This window comes from Trametes versicolor, assembly GCF_000271585.1.
Source record: "Trametes versicolor FP-101664 SS1 unplaced genomic scaffold TRAVEscaffold_14, whole genome shotgun sequence".
Lineage (NCBI taxonomy): Eukaryota > Fungi > Basidiomycota > Agaricomycetes > Polyporales > Polyporaceae > Trametes > Trametes versicolor.
In genome coordinates this window covers 807404-826524 of record NW_007360334.1, presented here as the reverse complement: position 1 = coordinate 826524, position 19121 = coordinate 807404, and the positions used below count along the sequence as shown (strand labels likewise).

General features: G+C 56.9%; 9 protein-coding genes across 9 annotated transcripts in view; 4 read left to right on the top strand and 5 right to left on the bottom strand.

Moving 5' to 3' along the window:
- Positions 1–593: 593 nt before the first annotated feature.
- TRAVEDRAFT_61331 (uncharacterized protein) lies at positions 594–1306 on the bottom strand. Its single transcript, XM_008046719.1, has one exon. It carries the CDS (start codon positions 1178–1180, stop codon positions 851–853), a length of 330 nt encoding a protein of 109 aa, XP_008044910.1. The 5' UTR covers positions 1181–1306; the 3' UTR covers positions 594–850.
- Positions 1307–1374: 68 nt separating this feature from the next.
- On the bottom strand, positions 1375–2868 carry TRAVEDRAFT_53809 (uncharacterized protein; the record flags this gene model as incomplete). The annotated part of the gene is made up of 4 exons (XM_008046718.1): positions 1375–1476; positions 1535–1962; positions 2025–2172; positions 2227–2868. 4 exons carry the CDS (start codon positions 2866–2868, stop codon positions 1375–1377), a joined length of 1320 nt encoding a protein of 439 aa, XP_008044909.1.
- A 2367-nt stretch (positions 2869–5235) lies between these two features.
- On the top strand, positions 5236–6670 carry TRAVEDRAFT_53808 (uncharacterized protein; the record flags this gene model as incomplete). The annotated part of the gene is made up of 3 exons (XM_008046717.1): positions 5236–6024; positions 6079–6426; positions 6482–6670. 3 exons carry the CDS (start codon positions 5236–5238, stop codon positions 6668–6670), a joined length of 1326 nt encoding a protein of 441 aa, XP_008044908.1.
- A 248-nt stretch (positions 6671–6918) lies between these two features.
- On the bottom strand, positions 6919–8424 carry TRAVEDRAFT_136084 (terpenoid cyclases/Protein prenyltransferase; the record flags this gene model as incomplete). The annotated part of the gene is made up of 9 exons (XM_008046716.1): positions 6919–7085; positions 7142–7247; positions 7300–7505; positions 7557–7602; positions 7652–7784; positions 7845–7990; positions 8040–8104; positions 8157–8272; positions 8324–8424. The coding sequence occupies 9 exons, from the start codon at positions 8422–8424 to the stop codon at positions 6919–6921; spliced, it is 1086 nt and encodes a 361-aa protein (XP_008044907.1).
- A 710-nt stretch (positions 8425–9134) lies between these two features.
- TRAVEDRAFT_53806 (uncharacterized protein) lies at positions 9135–10465 on the top strand (the record flags this gene model as incomplete). Its single annotated transcript, XM_008046715.1, has 4 exons — positions 9135–9512; positions 9577–9724; positions 9793–10295; positions 10367–10465. The coding sequence occupies 4 exons, from the start codon at positions 9135–9137 to the stop codon at positions 10463–10465; spliced, it is 1128 nt and encodes a 375-aa protein (XP_008044906.1).
- An 81-nt stretch (positions 10466–10546) lies between these two features.
- Positions 10547–12826, bottom strand: TRAVEDRAFT_175517 (esterase 1; the record flags this gene model as incomplete). The annotated part of the gene is made up of 11 exons (XM_008046714.1): positions 10547–10763; positions 10814–10848; positions 10913–11033; positions 11090–11451; positions 11501–11819; positions 11874–11960; positions 12015–12185; positions 12239–12294; positions 12357–12468; positions 12521–12642; positions 12700–12826. The coding sequence occupies 11 exons, from the start codon at positions 12824–12826 to the stop codon at positions 10659–10661; spliced, it is 1617 nt and encodes a 538-aa protein (XP_008044905.1). The 3' UTR covers positions 10547–10658.
- Positions 12827–13928: 1102 nt separating this feature from the next.
- TRAVEDRAFT_175515 (MFS general substrate transporter) lies at positions 13929–15685 on the top strand (the record flags this gene model as incomplete). Its single annotated transcript, XM_008046713.1, has 8 exons — positions 13929–14131; positions 14188–14204; positions 14254–14345; positions 14397–14510; positions 14564–14711; positions 14763–14980; positions 15041–15328; positions 15388–15685. The coding sequence occupies 8 exons, from the start codon at positions 13929–13931 to the stop codon at positions 15676–15678; spliced, it is 1371 nt and encodes a 456-aa protein (XP_008044904.1). The 3' UTR covers positions 15679–15685.
- Positions 15686–16197: 512 nt separating this feature from the next.
- TRAVEDRAFT_136062 (alpha/beta-hydrolase) lies at positions 16198–17931 on the top strand (the record flags this gene model as incomplete). Its single annotated transcript, XM_008046712.1, has 4 exons — positions 16198–16363; positions 16476–16602; positions 16654–16864; positions 16918–17931. 4 exons carry the CDS (start codon positions 16198–16200, stop codon positions 17929–17931), a joined length of 1518 nt encoding a protein of 505 aa, XP_008044903.1.
- Positions 17932–18111: 180 nt separating this feature from the next.
- The window catches only part of TRAVEDRAFT_61326 (amino acid transporter), a gene marked incomplete at both ends in the record, with an annotated part of 2590 nt that continues 1580 nt past the window's right edge, over positions 18112–19121 (bottom strand). The window contains 4 exons of the mRNA XM_008046711.1: positions 18112–18242; positions 18297–18499; positions 18552–18757; positions 18812–19059. Coding sequence (XP_008044902.1) covers positions 18112–18242; positions 18297–18499; positions 18552–18757; positions 18812–19059 — 788 coding nt within the window. The remainder of the gene's footprint in view (positions 18243–18296; positions 18500–18551; positions 18758–18811; positions 19060–19121) is intronic.

Here is a 19121-nt window from a genome sequence, read left to right as displayed (position 1 = left end):
TCTGGCCGCTTTTGTCCCGTTCGTCTCGCGTGCGGGAGCGAACAGCATCCGCCGCATAACTCTTCACAGCATTTCGCAACAGGCCGTCCCCTGTCGTCTTGTCGACAAGTCACCTCATCTCTGTCCGGATTTTCAGGTACCGGTCCTCTGGCAGAGTCGTATTCGTAACCGAGTCACACCACGTCATTGAAACTCCCACTTGTGCACAGCGTATTATTGTCCATGCTGTGTCCCGCCGTTACCCGCGACATACTATAAAGGGAGGACGCCGTCGGTATGTCCTCAGCACTACTCCAACACAGACCGTTCGCCTCAGCACGCCGAACCCACCTCGCCCTCACTCGAACACCCTTACTCGAACATCACTCCCCAATACCTACCACGATGTTCACCTCTTCGGCTTGCCCAGTCTCTTTCTCGTCGAAGCCGAAGCCAAAGCCCTCCGGCACTTCTGGTTCGCAGGGCATTCGCGGTGCAGCTTCCTCCAACGGGCCTGTCTTCTTCTGACCGGCGTACGGCGCCGAGGTCGAGCCTCTTCCCACCACACCAATAGCATGCCCGCGCAGGCACCCCCCACTCCTCCTACCCTATCTATGGCCCATATCGCCGTCTATATGAAACAACACAGGGGCCCCGGGCGCGACAGCCCCACCTTACCACCTTTTCCATTCGCCCCCCACACTTAACGTCCAGGCACCCGCATTCTCGCTGCTCTTCTCCCGAGCCGCAGGGCCCGCACCCCCTCGTGGTACCGAGAGTGCATCTCCCGCCCCGCGTGCCTGGTTGCTGTGCCCGCTCATTCGGCCCAGTATCCCCGCGGTTCCGCGATCCCCTCTCCCTTTCATCTCATCTATCCGTTCCTTGGCGCCTGCCTGTGCGGCGGGGATCCCGGACGGTGGATCCCACTGCTCGAACGATGGACGAGCTGTATCCTTGGGATGGCAACACCCAGCGGCGCGGCACACGGCTTGCCGCCTTGCTGCGGTGATCGTCGTCCGCGCTGGACCGTTTCAAATCGCGGGATGGTGAGGGGATGTGGCTGCGGCGGGCGCGCGGGTAGCATGCGACTGCGTCCGGGTGCGGGTGTGTCTGGTGTATCCCCTTCTTGCCTTCTTGCTGCTTCTTGCGGACGACCAGGCTGCGCGAACTGCGCTCGTACCTCATCACTCATCACGTACATATCTACACTCACCGGAATCGGACTTGTCCTTACTGTGCAGTTCGGCCATATGCTCTCCGTGTATCAGTCATCTCTCTCTCGGGATATTCGTGTATAGAAGTGTCATGCTATTTCATAATAATCTTCGGTTCAATTACAGCGAAAGCTTGTCAACACCGAGCGCTCTACCGCTGGATCCAAGGACACGCGTAGGTCTACGGGCCCCCCGCGTCTAGGTGCAGTGCATAATACAATTCCCCGGAATGAGCTTCTAAGTCGAGGTTTGTGTAGTGAGGCACGCGTTTCCAGTGACCGAGCTGCATCATTAGGGATACGGGGTCAGCGGAGGAACTTTGCTTCTTTGTAGATGCATACCTGGGTCCGCACCTGAAGGGTTCCGCGCGCACAGCAAAGGGGCATCGACTCGCGAACTTGCTGCTCGAACCAGACGCTGTCCTCGGCAGAGATGTCCCCGGGATCTTCTGTGGAACGGTCCATGTCTTTCTCGTCCTCAGCTTCATATTCCTCTTCACTGTCCGTGTCGGTGGACCCATCACAGCGGCAGTACACAGTGACGAAAACACGCTGTAGGCCGCGGAATGGGTCCGTCGCCAACAACGCGTCGATATCTCGCAGCGGGAGATCCGCCAATGCCGGTCGCCAACGTGTGCCCTTGTACCAGCAGAACAGCGCGAGCGTCTGCAGACCGGGCGCGCGCACCTTCGCGAGCGCGTCCGCAGTCCACGCGCCCGTGTTCACGACGAGCAGCACGAGCCGTTCCAGCTTGGTATAGTCGGGCAGCGCTAGTGAAACGGGGGCCACCGACGGTTAAGCCTTGCGGAGCGGAGGGACTATCGCGACGCACCTCTGAACTGGTTCTGGTGTTCGTCAGTGTAGGATGCTTGGAAAAACGGATCGGGCTCGCGCCAAATTGGGCCCAGGGTGAGGTGGGTCATGGTGCAGTGTGCCGGCAGCATGTCGAGCAATGAGTCCATATTCTCGTTGTCCGTGAACTGCATGGGCTCTAGTGAGGTGCTGACTGATGACCAGGTTGGATGGGCACTCACCACCACCGCACGGAGATCCCTGCAGTATTGGGGAGTCATCCGGCTGTCCTCTTCGAGGGGGAGGACGATGCCACTGCGTTGATAATCGTAGTATAAACAAGTGCTGACGCAGAGGCGCGTGAGATGAGGGGCACCAGCAAGGATGTCGGCAATGTCGCCAGGGCGCAGAAATGTGATACAGCCCAGCTCGAGCGTCCGAAGCGAGGGTCGCGCGGCAAGCTCCCGTAGGAAGGGGACGAGCGCGTCATAGACGAACTCGCCGCCGTCATGCTCGTAGACGGCGCTCCTGATGTTAGACAGCGTACGCACGGCCTGCAAGGGAAAGGGGTCGTAAAAACCGATGCATGGGTTGTTGTCCCAAGAGCACCATGCGGACTCTGCCCAGGAAATGTACATCGAGAGCTCCCGCACCTGAGGCCCGAGCAGAGAGTTGGCGAGTAGCGCTTTTGAAAATGCGAGAAATTCCACGTCCTCGTGCAACACGACCTTGCGGTAGAGGCGAGCTCGCGCTTTGGGGAGCCATGATTTCTCTGTGAGGGCGCATGCGGCTAGAGTGGCCCGGCGGAGATGTCGGTCCCGGTCTGCAGCGACTACGTCGATGATTTCAAGGTATATGTCGAATGGTAGCCGGGAGGTTTGCATCGAAAACCTGGCAGTCCAAATATTCTGGACGAGATAGAGCCGGAGAGGAGCTCGTATAAATTTGAGTGCTAGGCACGTCGGGGTACAGGGCATAGGATATAGGTGCCAGCTGGCAGCCTGGTAGAAAAACATAGATGATTGTGAGCGTTGGCTAAGAGCATTGCCTCGACCTTTGCACAACGACAAGTAAAACATCTTGGGAGATGTGCGTCTCACCAGATTCATGTGAGCAGAGCAGCCATTATTTTTATAGATTTACGATAAGGAATTGGAAGCAGCGATGTTGAGGAACGAGGTAAAGCGGCAAATGGCGGGGGCGCTCGAGGAAGTGTGTGCCGCCACGTGGCTGCGTACTGGCCTACCATATCCAGAAGTTTGCGGCCAGTCCACCTTGGCTTCCTTCCACAATGTTCGCGGTCAGATCCTTCACTAGGATATTCTCTAGCATGCTTTCATGCCTTGAAACGCACGCATCCAGCATGTGTGCTTACTTGCAAGCAAAATCCCACCGTGCCAACCACACCTCGACACACTAACAAGTACCGGCGGACCACCAGGACCTTGCAATCTGGAAACGCGCGTCCTGGGCCTGTCGCTACGGGCGGGGTGAAATGCACGTTACCTTAGTGAATGGCGCGTGTGGCTGCGAAGGTACAGTAGTTCACTCAGTGTGAAGTACGCGTGGCTAACTTTAAAAGTATCATATCTAGACCTGAGTACCCCGATGTGATAGCTAACCTCGTACAGATGGACAAGGAGCCTGTAGCAGTAATGACCTGTAGCAAAACGCGACGCGTATGCTGTGCTGCCTCTTCAAGCCACATGAGAAGATCCTATGATGAATATCGCACAGCTCGGCGTCCTTACACTACACCGTCCGTGATTACTAACGTGAAAAGACGCTAGTCCGGAATGAAGACCTTCCGAGCCTGTGCGGGGTACGTAAAATCTTTAGTGTGAATTTGCGTTTACATAAAGGTACGCTTTGTTGCACTACCGGTCCTTCAAATAATTACTGACACGGAGTCGCAGGCGCTCGGTTCGTGCTGACGGCTTGTGTCAAGCAAGAGTATCACGCAGCTGTTCACCAATCCTATCAATTCTACCGCCGCAGCCGCTCTAGTCAAACACTCAGGCTAGTAGCAGACACGTCTCAATGCGCTACTTCATGTTCACCCGACCACGCCGCTGTGGGATTGCCGCACGAGACGTACTAGGAACGATACCTTCGCCTGAGGTGCGACTAACAGCGCCCTACCGTCTCGCGACGCCGGGACCATCTAGTTCTACTCCATCCTGTGCGATGAGCTTCGCCTAACTGCGTAGTGGTCTACACGTCTCACTGGGACTGCGGCCCAAGGAGGCGAGTCATCCACATTGCGTCATTCGAGCTTGAGCGTTGATCATGTTTCCACATACAGGGGCATCCGGTAGTGAGATCTCAAGCGCACTGCACCAGGCTGGACCTGATTCCAGTACGCAGGTGCTAAACATGAGGCTCAAGGACCACTGGATCTCGTCCGCAGAAATTATCGAACCGTGCGATGGGAAGAGCAATAGACGCGCATTTTGAACGTCTCCGAGGACGGCTTGTGCTCGCTAGCTCAGGTTTGGCAGCAAATCTTGAGTAGTAGCAGTACGCCAGGTCAGCACGCCTCGCAAGCCACAAATGCGGCCTAACTCTCCACTCAGGTTGCCGTGCAACTTCAAGGGGTAACACCACTGCCATCCCAGATGCGCCTCGCGCCCAGAACATCTCTTTCATCAACTTTAAGCCGACCGTATCTGACCATCTCACTCTGCGATCTCTAGGTGGTCGGAGCCTCACAAAACCAGCGCCCCGGGACTGGGCAATGCATACGATAACCGTTTAGCGTTGATCAACAGGAATCTAAACCATCTGTCTGTGGCCCGGATGTCCAGGTGGTGGCAGTGGTAGGCAGCTTTAGTAACGGCGATGTTAGATACTGATACGATGCCACAAACAGGGTAGCTGGAGTCACGATCGTGGTAACCCACTACGATGTGGTTAACAATAGCCCTCTTTGTGCGGCGAACAGCACAAGCACGACGCCGCATCGAGTGGCAACACTGCGTGGCTTCTTGTTCTCGTAAGCGCTCGTCCTTTTGTCTCAGGTGGCACGCTCAGCAACGCATGTCTTCGGTCAAAGCGGAGTGCTGTGCTTCGCCACGCTTTTCCCTCCGCGATCCATGCACTTACAATGTGCGCTGCCGCTTTGATCACGCTGCAAAGCGATATAAAGAGACCCGTATGGAGACCGACCGTTACACCTCACTTGACGCCACTCATCCCAATCCACTTGCTTCTTCCAACCAACGCCCTCTACGACATACCAGAATCACACCATGAATTCAAACGCTCAAACCTTTGCTATGCCCTCACCCCGATACTACGCGCCATACGGCGCCCCGGGATCAAAGGCCCAACCTCACGCAAGTAGCTCACGACTAGCCACACCCTATCGGCCTTCGCCACTCTCCACGCCCGCGATCAGCGAAGCAACCAGCGAGACGGAGACCTCAGAAGACCACGCAAGTAGCGTCGTGCAGTGTGACGAAGAAAGCATCCTACGGCCCCTCGGCCTTTCTGAGCAAGACATGCAGAGCGCTCACTCCGCCTCGTGGGGCTCGTCCGAGACGCCGAGTGAGGTAGCGTGGCTCACGCAGCGGCGCGCGATGGACGCGCGCCAGAGATTCCAAAGCGCCTCGAAATACGCCGTACCAGTACCATCGTCGAGCACCGCACTGAATCCGCGCGCAGGCGAGTTCATCCCGGTCGCCGCGCGCCTGCAGGGCCCGCCACCCGGGCTGGGCACGGCTGTGCTGCGGTTGCAGCATCCATGGATGGCGAGCTTCCGCAGGGGCTCTGTGACGCATGACCCCAATGTGCGTGCGCAGTATGCGAGGGAGATCGTGCGTTCAGGGCACTGGGATACGAGCGTGATGACGGACCTCGCGAGGAAGTTCGCGGAGCGCGTGACGGAGAGCAATGGAGAGGACTTGAACGTCGTCGCGTTGCTCGCGCGCGCGATCAACAGCCACTTCGCAGAGCTTGGGGGCGAGGTCTGCGCGAACGCGTTTCGAGAAATCATGATGTATTGTCTGTGGGTTGAGTTTGACGCGTTCTGGAATCCGGTAAGTCTGCCAGCCAGGTCTTGTTGCACACAAAGTAACTAATACCTGCGACAGAACAACCCCACCTCCTTCATCTGCACCCCTCGCAAAACAGAGAACCCCACTCTAAGTGTCGCGCTTTCGTTCGTCGCCTTCTCCGGAGAGCTCTACGCTGTTAAAATCGTGAACTCCGATTTCGTGCGTAAGTGCCTGAACGGCCTCGTGGCAGACATGTTCGTCATCGAGCAGCTGCGCGCCGCGCGGGTGCTCTTGACACGCCTCGACTGTACCATGTTTAAGGAGAATCCGCAAGTCATGAACGACATCGTCGCTGCAATCAACAACCACGCCCTACGCATAGTCCCAGGCCAGAGCTCACTCGGCGAGGTCTTCGACCAGCGCACCGTCCACGTGCAAGTCGAGGTGTGTACCCCCTTCTGCGAAAAGCCGTGTCATGCATGCTGACCCCTGCCAATAGGACATCAACGCCGCGGCCAAGCGCTGGGCCGCACCGGAACGGCGCGCTCACACGAAGGAGGCGTTCGCGGACAGCGGCTTCACGCCTCGCGTGTTCGCACCCGATACGCTTCCGCCGCCGCCCGGCTTGAAACCCTCGCCCCAGCTCGTTTACGCGACGGCTCGCACGATCAAGCCTGCCCGACGATGATCGCAGAGCTACGACTCCTAACGGACACTGTATACCACCACGCACCACACGCTCATTCACGCACCTTTCTAGTTTGCTCGCTCACGGACCCATCATAGGCATTCCGCACCTCACTCGTTATTATCGTGTACATCGCAATGTAATCTTGTCCAATCGCCCTGCTCTGGCATGGCATCGTGCTCAATCAGCGTTTTCCGAGCGTGAACGTGGTGTGGGTTTGAGCAAACTGACCTCAGTTATCTATGGCATCACGTCGCCTTAGATCGAGCAGGGATGTGCTCCCTTCCCCACGCCGCTGTCTCCTCGGTCGCGTTCCATAGCGCATCGAGCTGCGGAAGTTCCCAGCTCGCGTCGTCCCCGTGATCTGCAGGGAGAACGGAAAGGACCGCGAGGGACAGATATGTGTGATACGGGTCTGCGAGGATAGCCCTGGTTAGTGATAGGATAGGTGGCAGATATACCAATACGAACCTGAACGCTCGCCAGGGGCCTTGGATATCCCACCAAATTTGAACTGACAACTTGCGAGGAAGCCCGCTAGAGCTTTCTCGTCCACAAGATCACCGGCACCCAGTATCTGAATAGTGGCGTTAGAAGGCAGCGTGGAATGGAGATCGTAGTGAGATCACCTTCAGAGATGCTCCGCACCAGAAGCAGTAGCACGCATCAGCAAGTTTATTCGTCCTCCCGCAGAAACCGCCAGAGGGCGTCTGGTTCTGCACTAGCCACCGTATGGTGCGTGCGCGTTCTTGCGGAAGCAATCGGCTGGCTAGGGGCGAGCTCTCTGTTTCAGGAGCGAGGTGCAGAGCGGCGAGGGCGCAGTATGTAGTCCCTCCTGCAAAGGTTACTTAGCCTCTGCTGAGCGTAAGGGCGATTTAGTGCTCACCAAGTGCCTCGCCGTTTGGTGTCTGTCCGTAACCTCCTTCATAGCTCTGCCCATGTCAGATAGTGCATCCAAATGAGAGTTTATGGTAGTCTCACATAACAGTTCCGAACGTAGGCGACAGCACGATCCATGTCAATGCCGGACCAATCGTCAAGCATGCTGCTAATCACAAATGCGCAGTAGAGCATTCTTAGGTCCGATTCTCCGCCGTTTGGTAGCGCAGAGAAGCTGTAACATGATGATGGGGTAAGTGGTTCAACCGCATGGGGAAGACGCTAACTGGCGTACCTTCCGTCCGCTTGTTGACAGGCCCGCAGGAAGCGGATGATCCCGGCTCTGTCGAGCTTGGAGAAGTCATCACGCAAGATAGAAAGAGATGAAAGTGCGGTGTACGTCATCACGAGATGCGGGAGATCGTACTCGGACGTGGTGCCCTGGGATATGGCGATCGTTCAATTGAGAAGGTAATAACGCGATGGGCACACTTACAGAGAAGTCCTCAGGTGTCATGAACGGGCTGGGCCTAAATCCGGTTCCAAAGGGTCCGCCTTTGTGAGCGATTATTATGCTGGACAATAAGTAGAAGAATGTGTGACGAACAGATCTGCTGCTCCCACAACCAACTTCGCCAGCTTTCACGGTCGAGGTCGCTAGATTGCTTTTCCAAATGACCAAGAACGTCAAGTGTGCCAAGGCAGTAGAATACAACAGCTATTCTGAGAATGATTTCGATTGGTGTCTCGGCAGAAGACTAACACGAAGCGCACCTTGACGGATCGATCTCTACTTGGCTGAAGGGCAGAGCTATGAGACATCTTTTGCAGTGTGCTGCGTGGCCTCCCTTCCCAAGTGTAATCGTTTCCGACATAGAGCAGACTGCAAGCACAGTAAGACAGTACAGTGAGGGTCGTATGCCAAAGAGCCGTGCTGTCGCTCCACTCGGGTGGAAGGTAGCGCTCATGATCTGATCGGGGGGCCGATAGCTTTGGAATCTAACATGTACAAACACCCTCAAGCTCCTCCGAGCCGACGCTTCGTCAACTCTGCTATTTTACTCTTTTGTCCATTCGCAGCCCAATTCTCATCATGTCAAAACACGTTCACGAACATCGACATCTTAGGGTCTTCTATAATTGTCCTTGGTTTCTCTTCCGGGCTAGCATGGCAACGCAAACATGAATGAGGTGGCGAAGGTCTTCGAAAACTAGCCTTCAATGGTCGTAATATCCGTATGCCGATAGTTGTCGCAAGTACATATTCGATCTCTGTTGCTCACGAACACGTCTCCTACTTCCTCAGCTACTCTTGACTGTCTAGACTTCTCCAGTCCCTACGATATCGATGGAACACTCTCGACTCCCACTGGATGTTTGTCTCGAGATCATCGATGCAGTGGCAGTCGACCCAGAAGCGAACAGTGCCACTCTGGCGGCATGCGCCCTCACAACGCGATCCTGGCTCTCGAGGGCACGGTTCGGTCTATACAAGAAAGTGGTCTTGCGTGGCAACAAGCAGTGCCTCACATTTTCGCGGGCGCTCCTGGACTGCTCGGCACTGGGCCCCCTGGTCCATGACCTCATGTTATTTTCAGTGTGGACCCGCTGGGACCGAGATTCTCCCACAGGCCAGTATGACTCGGACCCATTCCCGCTACAAGCTGTGCGCAAGCTGTCCAACCTGAAGAATATGACATTCGAGTTCAACGGCGGGGAGGTCATTCCCCCCAATCCCATCATCCCTTTCTTACGGGAGGTCGCATCACGTCCATCCCTTCGGACGCTCGGTCTTGGCAGCTTTACCTTTCATAGCGTCGACGACCTCGTCGAGATCCTTGCGGCAGGTCCACATTTGATGAGCGTCTTCGTCGCCGCATGCATCTTCAACTGCGAGTTCAGCGAGGGTATCAGCCGAGCCGCCTTCGCGCCCGAATACTGCAGAGACCTGCGCACAGTGGTGGTGAGTTCAGCTTCGGTATGGGTCTGCTCATATCGTAATCTGATGCCTTTCGTTTCGCATGTAGTTCACGGACAACGAGAAGATGGACCCACTGCTTCGCGCACTACCTTCTCCGTCCGATATTACCAATTTGACTCTGGGTCCGCCTTGGCGCGAAACCGAACCAGATTTTCAGCAGTACTACGAGGGTGTTACCCTCAACGATTTTCTGGGTACGGTGCATGTTTTGTACACGGGTCGACATTTGATGCTGACTTGGCCACTGCCCACGATGCACAAGATCTGCCTAATTTCACCAGGCTGAAGAATCTCGTCCTTCTGGTTGTGGACACGGGCACATGGGTTACGGGCGCCCTCGCCATGGTCCGCTCTCCCGCCCTTCAAGTGCTCTCGCTGTTCTGTTGGTGCGAAGAACTGGATTCGAACTGGGGATCGGTCGTGCAGGACATGGATCTTCCTCTGCAAGACATCGACGCGTTGCTGTCGGAGGCCCCATTTCTGGGCCTCCAGCGTATCTGTGTGACCGTGTTCTGTCGTGAGCCTGCGGTTCGGTCAGACGACAGCTCTAGCAGCGAGGCCGAGGATTCTACCGTCGACGCCCCGAACGACCCCGAACAAGACGGGTCGGTTTCGGACGGTCAGGCCGGAAGCTCCCCAAGCAGTAGCAAGGAGCGCGCAGATGCGGTGGACGGCCCTACACATGACGGCGTTTGGTTTGAGCAGCACGTTCGGAAGCACATGCCGAGCTGCCACAAGCGCGGAATCCTCGAGGTGCATGCCAAAGTACGTGCTCCTGTTGTGTTTGAATAGTTGGCATGAGCCCCTTCACTGAGTTCTTTCCCCGGTTGTTGCAGATGGGCTCTTGGTCTCCCATTCCTTACAGCATCGAACCCAGACTTTTCGAGTATCAACCGGAGTCACGGCGGGCTCTGCACCTGGATCAGAGCATCTAGGCGTGGCTTCAGGGTAGCCGTCGCTGCGATCGACCGCCTGACGAACGGTTCCCGCTGAACGCGCAGCGTCGTTAAGTAGGCAGTCAATAGTTTATTCCTGTGCAGTAGTAATGAGACGCTCCGTATGTGTATCGACCGAAGATGAGACATGTGTTCTGGTTCCCAGACGACAGCAGGTCGTGAATGGTTAGGTTCAATGATTGAAGGTGGCCGGCTGGGAGTTAATGAAGGAGATCTGCTCGGCGCGGTATGTGTCCGGGATGATAGTCGTGTTGCCTCCTTGTAGTTGCATGACGACCTAAAGAAGAGATGAAGATCGCAATTCTCGACGGCGCGAAAGGTACCTACCTGGCTCGACGAGGTATACTGCAGCCATTGAGGACCTGTTTGCGCGATGCGCGTCAGCTACCATGTACAGTTGCACTCATCCTTGGAAGTGGTACGCACGATCATTGCCCTTTCCGTCGTTCGGGTCGAGTGAGGTCGCGAACGAGATCCAGTAGTCCTTCATGGTAGCACTCAAAGTGCTGGCAGGTGCAGCTCCGGGCGCCCCAAACACGTATGACAGCTCAGCACCGTGAGCCACTGCGGACAGGAACAAACATGAGTCCTCGCCGTCAGTACGAGCACAGGGCACGACTCGCCTCCTTGCGACGGATTTCCCGCAGCCTGAGGGTCAGTGAACAAATAGGCGAAGACCGGGACACCCTGCGCGCTCGCCGCTTGGTTCCACGCGCGGCGGATGGAGTGGAACCAGATGTCCCCGGCGATGGAGGCGGCGCGCTTGTACTCGCTCCCGAGACCGAACGTGTTGCTCCCAGTGCCGTATGGAGATCCTTGGGAAGGGTCGTCGGGGTACAGCTGGATCAAGTCGTCGATCTGCGTCTGCTGCGCTGCGGAAGCCCCGCCGGCAGGATTAACGAAATTGTCGAAGAACTGCGTGAGCTGGTCATCCGATGACAGAGTCGTTGACACAAATTGAGTGCCTATAGACGATCTGAGTGGAAGATTGAAAACACAATTAGTGCAACGCACCCTCATCCAGATTGCTACCAGAGATGAAGGGGAGGCGCGAGAACTGGCCGGCAGCAAGCAGCGTCGAGGGGAGGTCGGGAATGACCCCGCCCGCGCCGTCGATAACAGGTGTCCAAGGGAACTGCTCTCCAGCCTGCCCGGACGCGGAACTTTGTCCGCTGACGATGGCGGTGATATCGGCCTGCCGGAGGCAGTCGAAGGTATCGGTGGAGCTTGCGCCCGAGCACTGAGGGACGGCCGCGACGAAATTCTGCCAGTCCTGGTCTCGGTGAGCCCCGGGGAACATGGGTAGCGAACTCTGTGCGCCCGACTCGAAGATCTTGAACAGGCATGAGCTGATAGCAGGGATTATCAACTGGTGGAGTCCACGTACCGCTGCGCGAACGAGGCTCTCCAGATTCGAGTTCAGGAACAGGTTCGCGACGGCGATAGACCCCGCGCTCTGTCCGAATATGGTGACCTGCCACATGGTGTCAATGAAATCGCCCTATGATCTTTTTGGGGTGCTTCCTACCTTGGCGGGATCGCCTCCGAAAGCCGCAATATTCTGTTGTACCCATTCTAACGCCGTAAGAATGTCTTTGAGACCCAGGTTGAGGGCACCACGCGACGTCGCCTCTTGGCCTTGTGGGAAGCCCAACACGCCCAAGCGGTAGTTGAGGTTGACGTAGAGGAAAGGTGTCCCCTAGAGTCGGCCCTGAGTACAGAAGTAACGAAAGGTGAACAAGACAAGCTGACCCTGTTTATTCCGGCGATGGCGAAGCCGGTGCCATCATACCCCGATGCATCACCGGCTGTAGGAGCGTCAGTAAAGCGAGCGGACATCATCGGAAATGTACGCAGAGAGCGTACGCACATTGGAAGCCTCCGCCGTAAATCCACACCATAACCGGGAGGCCTGCCCCAGATGCCGTACCGACCGGCCGGAGGACGTTTATAGTCAAGCAGTCCTCGACGGGGTTCGAAGACTGGGGAGACGTTCAGCAGCGGTAGATATCAAATTTTGTAGCAAAAACTCACGCCGCCGACAGGACACGAGGGGCCATATGCACTCGCGTCGAGGCTTGCGACGCCTGGATCGGCCTTCAGCACTGGTGGTGCGAACCGTAGTTGACCAACAGGTGGTTCGGCGTAAGGGATACCTTTGAGAACGGCACTAGGTCAATATAACCCCCTTGACGGTGAGGAAAGCTCCCTACTTCCAAAGAACTCGGTTTGGCCAGTGTTCTGGGTGCCAACAATTGTGGTGCTCCCAATCGTGACCTGGGGAGCCGCCCGACATACGACAACGAGAACAGCAGCAACTGCTGAGGAGGCAAGACGCATCGTCTGAGCTAGGTGTATTTTGAACGAGGAAGTGAGTGCGTCCAGAGGGTGAGGATTGAATCAATCCAGCGACCGCGTTGTGCTTATATCCACCGTCGGTAAGGGTCTCATAATCACGACGAAACATGACATAGGACGGATTCAGCACGATGCCGAGACCGAGGCCGTCCGCTATGACAGCCAAAGACTACGAGGTTCGGTTGACGACCCTGGCAAGGGGTATCTCGCTTATGCGTCAGCGCTGAACGCCTCAGGCGAGAGCTGCTAGACCTGGAGTTTGAGCCAGATGACATTCGCGTACAATGCATGAGGGCTGGAAAGGCGTAGCATCAGAGTCGTTTTCAAGCTTCACAGTGGGGTATCAATGTACCACCACTTATTGAGATGTCTTACCTGAAGTCCGCGGTGGGAGCGCTCCGAGCCGGCAAGTTTCCAAGACGACTCGAATCGCGGCCTTGCGAGCCTATGCTAAGTTGTGCATAATATAGTCACGGGTACCTGGTACGTATGTTGTTGGGACATAAAAGCGGCAAGGGTCATCATCGGGTTGTACGGGGCCGTGCGCATGCAACGGACGGCATCCCGTTAACTGATCCGCCCATGAGGGCTGGTATATGTGCACAGGTGTGAAGTCTGCATGGAACCGTCAGCTATGTCGAGACTGCGGTAATTGCACGCGCTGCTTACTGATGATGTTATGCCGTCAGGACATTTGCGAGGCTCTCCGGTGAAGGCATTAGGCATCAGGCACATGAAGCGACGAGAAACAGGGTCGTATGAACCTCATTATAGAACACACACGGCAGAGGGAGTTCAGCTGGGGTGACTATATGCACTTTCGGGAAGATGGAGGAAGGAGCAAATGTTCTTGCCGCAGCGGCGCCTCAAAGGCCTCGGAAGACGCCGGGTCAGGAAAAATCCATATATAGTAAGCGAGTACGTTGACTCATTTGATTGGAAATGGCGCCCGTCGACATCGATTTTGTCTGCAGTTTGTCTTTGCGCAACATCCACATTTCTGCATCGCAGAACTGACCAGAAGAACATGGAGGTACCGCAAAATGACCACACTCACGGCATCGAACAGTATGAGCTATCCTCGATGCAAGACGACCCCGATGCGAAGGGCACTAGCACTCCGGCGACGTACACCCGTTCATCGTCACGAGCCGCCCTCCATTCGCAGGACCCGCAGGAAGGCGCCACCGTTCAGGAGCTGCCCCCAATAGATCGTGGAATCAAAGCATGGACGTTTTGTTTCTCGGCCTTCGTATTGGAGATGATGGTGTGGGGATTCAGCTTCAGGTTGATCTCTCATCTCTCTCCAGCGTAGGAGCTTTTCTAATATTGTCATCGTCCAGTTACGGTATCTTCCAGGGTATGAGGAACAAAAGCTCTTAGGAGTGAATTGCACTCACTCCTTTCAGACTACTATACGTCGCACCCGCCATTTGAGAACTCATCGAGCATTGCCATCGCTGCAGTGGGCACGGTTGCGCTCGCTCTTCAGTATGGAGAGGTTCGCTACGTCGCTTTTCATGCTAAGGAATGAAAACTCACATTACATTAGTCGATATTCCTGTCTTTTGTGTACGGTCGCTACCCCGACTTCATGCGTACAGGCATGTGGGCAGGCTTGCTACTCTACTTTATCTCGCTATTTTGCTCCAGCTTTGCGACAGAGGTCAGTGTCGGATATACTTCATAAAGGGAGAAGCTTACTGATAACGCATGCAGGTCTGGCAATTGATTCTCCTGCAGGGCGTTGGTGTCGGCATCGGAGGCGGACTTCTGTACATGCCTGTGATCCAGCTCATCCCAGAGTGGTTCTCGGAACGACGCGGGCTTGCGGGAGGTATTATCTTCGCAGGAACCGGTCTTGGAGGTCAGATTTTTCTCACAGTGCTGGAGGTAGTGTACTGACTCTGATTTGCAGGTTTCGTATTCCCCTTCGTCCTGAACGTTCTTCTGGACAAGGTCGGTCTGGGCTGGACTTTGCGCATCTGGGCAATCAGCACGTCGCTCTTCTCCGGGATCGCTCTACTTGGCATGCGCAATCGACTCCCCGTCCCCAAATTCACCGCTCTTAACCGGCGGCCTCGCTTCATCCCCCCTCACATCGGTTTTGTCAGGAACCCGTTATTCTGGACTTTTGTAAGCGGTTGATCCACCGCCTCACTCAGATATATACACTTACCACGAGGGTCACCTCAGGCGATCACGAACATGCTGCAAGGGCTGTCGTACTTCCCTGTATCGCTATACATCGCCACCTTCACCCGAAACGTCGCCAACCAGCTGACGGCGACCATCGTTCTGGCCCTGTTCAACTCGTCGGCCGTCGTGGGTCAGATCATCATGGGCCACCTCTCTGACCGCTTCCCATATCCTTCAATCATGGTCTTCAGCGCGGTGGGCAGCGCGCTCTCGGCGTTCTTCCTCTGGGGCTTCGCCGACGCAGCGATCTTCCTATACTTCTTCGCAGTCATCTTCGGCGGCCTCGTAAGTACTACCCATCTGTATATGCAAGAGAACCACGGTGCTCACCACACGTATCGCAGAGTGGAGGTTTCTCGTCTACCTGGCCGAATGCGGCGGTCGAGTCTGTCGGGGGCCAGGTCGAATACGCCGGCATGTCCTTCGCGGGCACCGCGTTCTTCAAGGGCATCTCGGCGGTCATCGGACCAGTCATATCAGGTCTTCTGCTTCAGAGCGGGAACGGCGCGTCTCTGGGAGGCGGGTTCGGCAAGTTTGGGTATGGCGCGGTCGAGATCTTCGTCGGGTCCTGTGCTCTCGCGACTGGGGCGGGGAGTGTCGCGGTCGCGTTCGCGCGTCGGCGGGTGCAGCCTTGATCTTCCGCATACGTACTAGGGTGATATATAGTCAAAAAATTTGTAGAGTATATACGGGCACATTAGAAGTTACTTTCTCAAACGCTTTAAGCTCAAGCTTGTCCTTCATCGTCTTGAAGGAAGAGGACCAAACGACCGGCGCTAACCTGGGCGCAGCTAACGCCTGACGGCCGATCGGGCCGGGATCTCCGAAAGGATCGCCAACCCCAGCGCGGGCGTGACGCCGACAGTGGCACTGGGGGCCCCAAGCTTTCCGAGCGCGTTCTCTTCTCCATCGTGCTACATGTCTTCCTCGTCGCCCGCTGCGACATGCAGACCGTCTGGTTTCCTATCCCTGTCGCTGCTCTCTTCCGCCGCATCGTGAACGTCGTCGGCACGCTCTCCATCTCGCACCACTACCTCCAGCAACCGCCCTCGGAGAAGGAGCCCCGACGTACTCATTCTACGTTCCACGCCCTACAGTGGCCTGCGTGGCTGGCCAAACCGGAGAGACCATGGACGCTGTCATGGACGGATAGGATGGGGGCGCAGGTCGCGTCGCAGGGGAGCGATGTCAGGGAGCCTCCACGCCGAACAGCTGCTCCGGCCAGGCTACGGCGGAACGACCAGATCCACCAACTCATCAGCAACCCCGCCTTGTACGAGCCGGTCAGAGCACCGAGGTACCCTATTGTTCTATGCCACGGTAAGTCGCGTAAAGAATCAGTTTGACGCCTTTACGCGGTATCCGTGCCCAGACTTCCGCTGGAAGAAAACCCGCTATACTTCTGCACTGTTGCTGACAAGCGCTTTACTAGGTCTCTACGGCTTTGATGTGCGCGGTCCATCCTCAATTCCTATTCTGCAGACGCATTACTGGTCGAATGTGCTGAACGTACTGCGCGGTAAAGTCGGTGCCGAAGTACTAATGACCTCTGTGCCTAGGTGAGCGTTTTCGGCTCCGTGTACGAAGCCTATTCTCATATCATCCCGCAGTACTGGCTCGATCTCATCTCGTGCAGACAATCTGGACCGCTTCCTGCGCGAGAAGGCACCAGGGAGAGGCGTAAACTTCCTTGCACATTCCATGGGCGGACTGGACTGCAGGCACCTCATCAGCCATTTAAAACCCCAAGATTACACTCCGCTGTCGTTGACCACCATTGCGACTCCCCATAGAGGTAGCCCCTTCATGGACTGGTGCAGGGTGAGCATACACTCCAATGCTCTGTCGGCGGTTCTTGATATATCCCTCTGCAGCAATACATCGGACTTGGCAGGCACAAGGTCGATTATCCTGGTCAGGTTCAGCGCGAGGCCTTGGAGACGTCACCCAACTCAGAACCTCAAGATGCTCCTGCCAGCCCGCAGAGCAAGTCGATACCTGGTGTGAAGTCCCTGCTGTCGCTCGCCTCCCTCCCCTCATCCTTCACCACCCTACTCCTCTCCCTGCTCGACTCGCCCGCATATGCCCACCTCACCTCCACCTACCTCAACACCATCTTCAACCCCGCCACGCCCGACGATCCCTCCGTTAAGTACTTCAGCGTCGCCGGACGAACGTCCAACATGAGCATCTGGCACCCACTGTGGTTGCCCAAGATGGTCATGGACGGATTTGAGGAGAAAGAGCGCGCACGTCTGCGTGACGCCGGACACCCGCTCGCAGACGCAGACGGAGAGTGGGGCAACGACGGACTCGTAACCATCCAGAGCGCGCGCTGGGGCGAGTTCCTTGGCGTGTTAGAGGGCTGCGACCACTGGGAGATGCGCGGCGCGCGGGGTATCGACGTCGACCTGCCGTCAATACCGGGGCCTGAGGAGTGGAACTTCGGGGACTGGGGCAGGTTCGTGCGCGCGTGGAAGAAGGAGGAGAAGGCGGCGGCGAAGAGTGCGGGCGCGGGGATGAGCGACCAGGCGCACAGGGAGACAATGGCGGCTGCGGCGAGCCGAAGCGAGGAGGGCGGCGCCGAGAGGGACGTGCGGAGCATGCGCGAGCGCGAGCGGGACCATGGGAATTCGGACGAGGTGGTCAAGAACTCGACGGAGAAGCTGTCGGCGGTGTTCGACTGGATTGTCGACCAGCCTACGGCGCCGAACGCTCCTGAGGCCCTCGCGGGCTCCGAGGACAAGTCCAGTGCGCCTGAGGCTGCCCCAGAGAAGCAGGGGCGGAAGCGGGAGAAGGAGAAGGAGGTGAACGACCTCGAGACGAAACAGGACCTTGAACGCTTCTACGTAGCGCTATGTAGAAAGCTGTATGACGAAGGACTGTGAAGTGCTCGCAGCCTCGTCCACGTCTTGTCGCCGGATCTTTCCTGCCTCACCAGTCTTGAGTGCTTGCTACTGTACACTTGCCAGGCCCTAATGTTCGAGCCCTTGTAGTATCATTCCGACACACGCGCCACGCCATATGCCTGGTATCGCGCGGGCGATGTAATCAATAAATCTCTTCATTCACGTCTGCTTCTCCGAGTAGCCTGGGACATCGACGTTGGGCAGTGGCCCGACAAACCACTTCCGCGCAGACAACACCCATGAGCCTCCCGCGAAGACGAACACTGCCAGAACAATCACTGACGCATAGTCTGCGGACATTTGATCAGAGAAATGTCAACAAATGTAAAGCAAGGGGGACGCACTCATCTCTGCCGCGTTCACCCTCTGACTGGGCGGAAAGCACAGCAGGACCACGATGAAGGACACCCATACAACAGAGACCGCACCAATGGGCATGTACCACCGCCCAAGGCTGAAAGGCCCAGGGACGAGCTTATCTCGTCCAGACGTGATCCTGAGGAAAATCGGAGTCGCGTAGGAGGTGTACAGCCCGACGACCGATGCGCTGTCCGTCCCAGCGTCAGCGGCAGAAAGCGCACATACGCAGCGGCACGTACCCAGCGAGCGAATTGAACGCGGTGGCGGAGAACCCGAGGAGCCCGCAGAGCGCGGAGAGGGCGATGACGAGCCAGACGGCGTTGACGGGCGTCTGGGTGTACGCGTTCACCCGTTTCCACCAGCGCGAGCCCGGCAGCGCGTTATCCCGCGCGAATGCGAACACAACGCGAGACGCGTCCACGCCCTGCGCCGCCCCGCACAAAAACTACACGCCCGTCAGCGCCCAGCAATCGCGCCAGCCGAGCGAAAAAGGACGCACCTGCGCGATGATGGTGAAGCTCCAAATCGCGAGCATGCCGCGCTTCCCGAGGACGTCGAGCAGCACCTGGCCCATCGGGAGCGCGAGGTCCGTCTCGAGGAGCGCCGGCACGGAGACGGTTGCGAAGGACACGGCGATGATGAGCAGCCAGCCCATGCCCCCGACGGCCGCGACGGAGGTGAGGATCGCGATGGGCGCGGCGCGCGCGGCTCCCGCGACTTCTTCAGATATGTGTGCGGCGGAGTCGTCTGTGTGTGCATCCCGGATTAGTTGGTGCGTGAGTGAGAGAGAGGAGGGGGAAGGGGGGGGG

What these genes read in the sequence shown, in the direction of transcription:
- TRAVEDRAFT_61331 (XM_008046719.1), bottom strand. Translation starts at nt 1,180, where the DNA reads ATGTACGTGATGAGTGATGAGGTACGAGCGCAGTTCGCGCAGCCTGGT.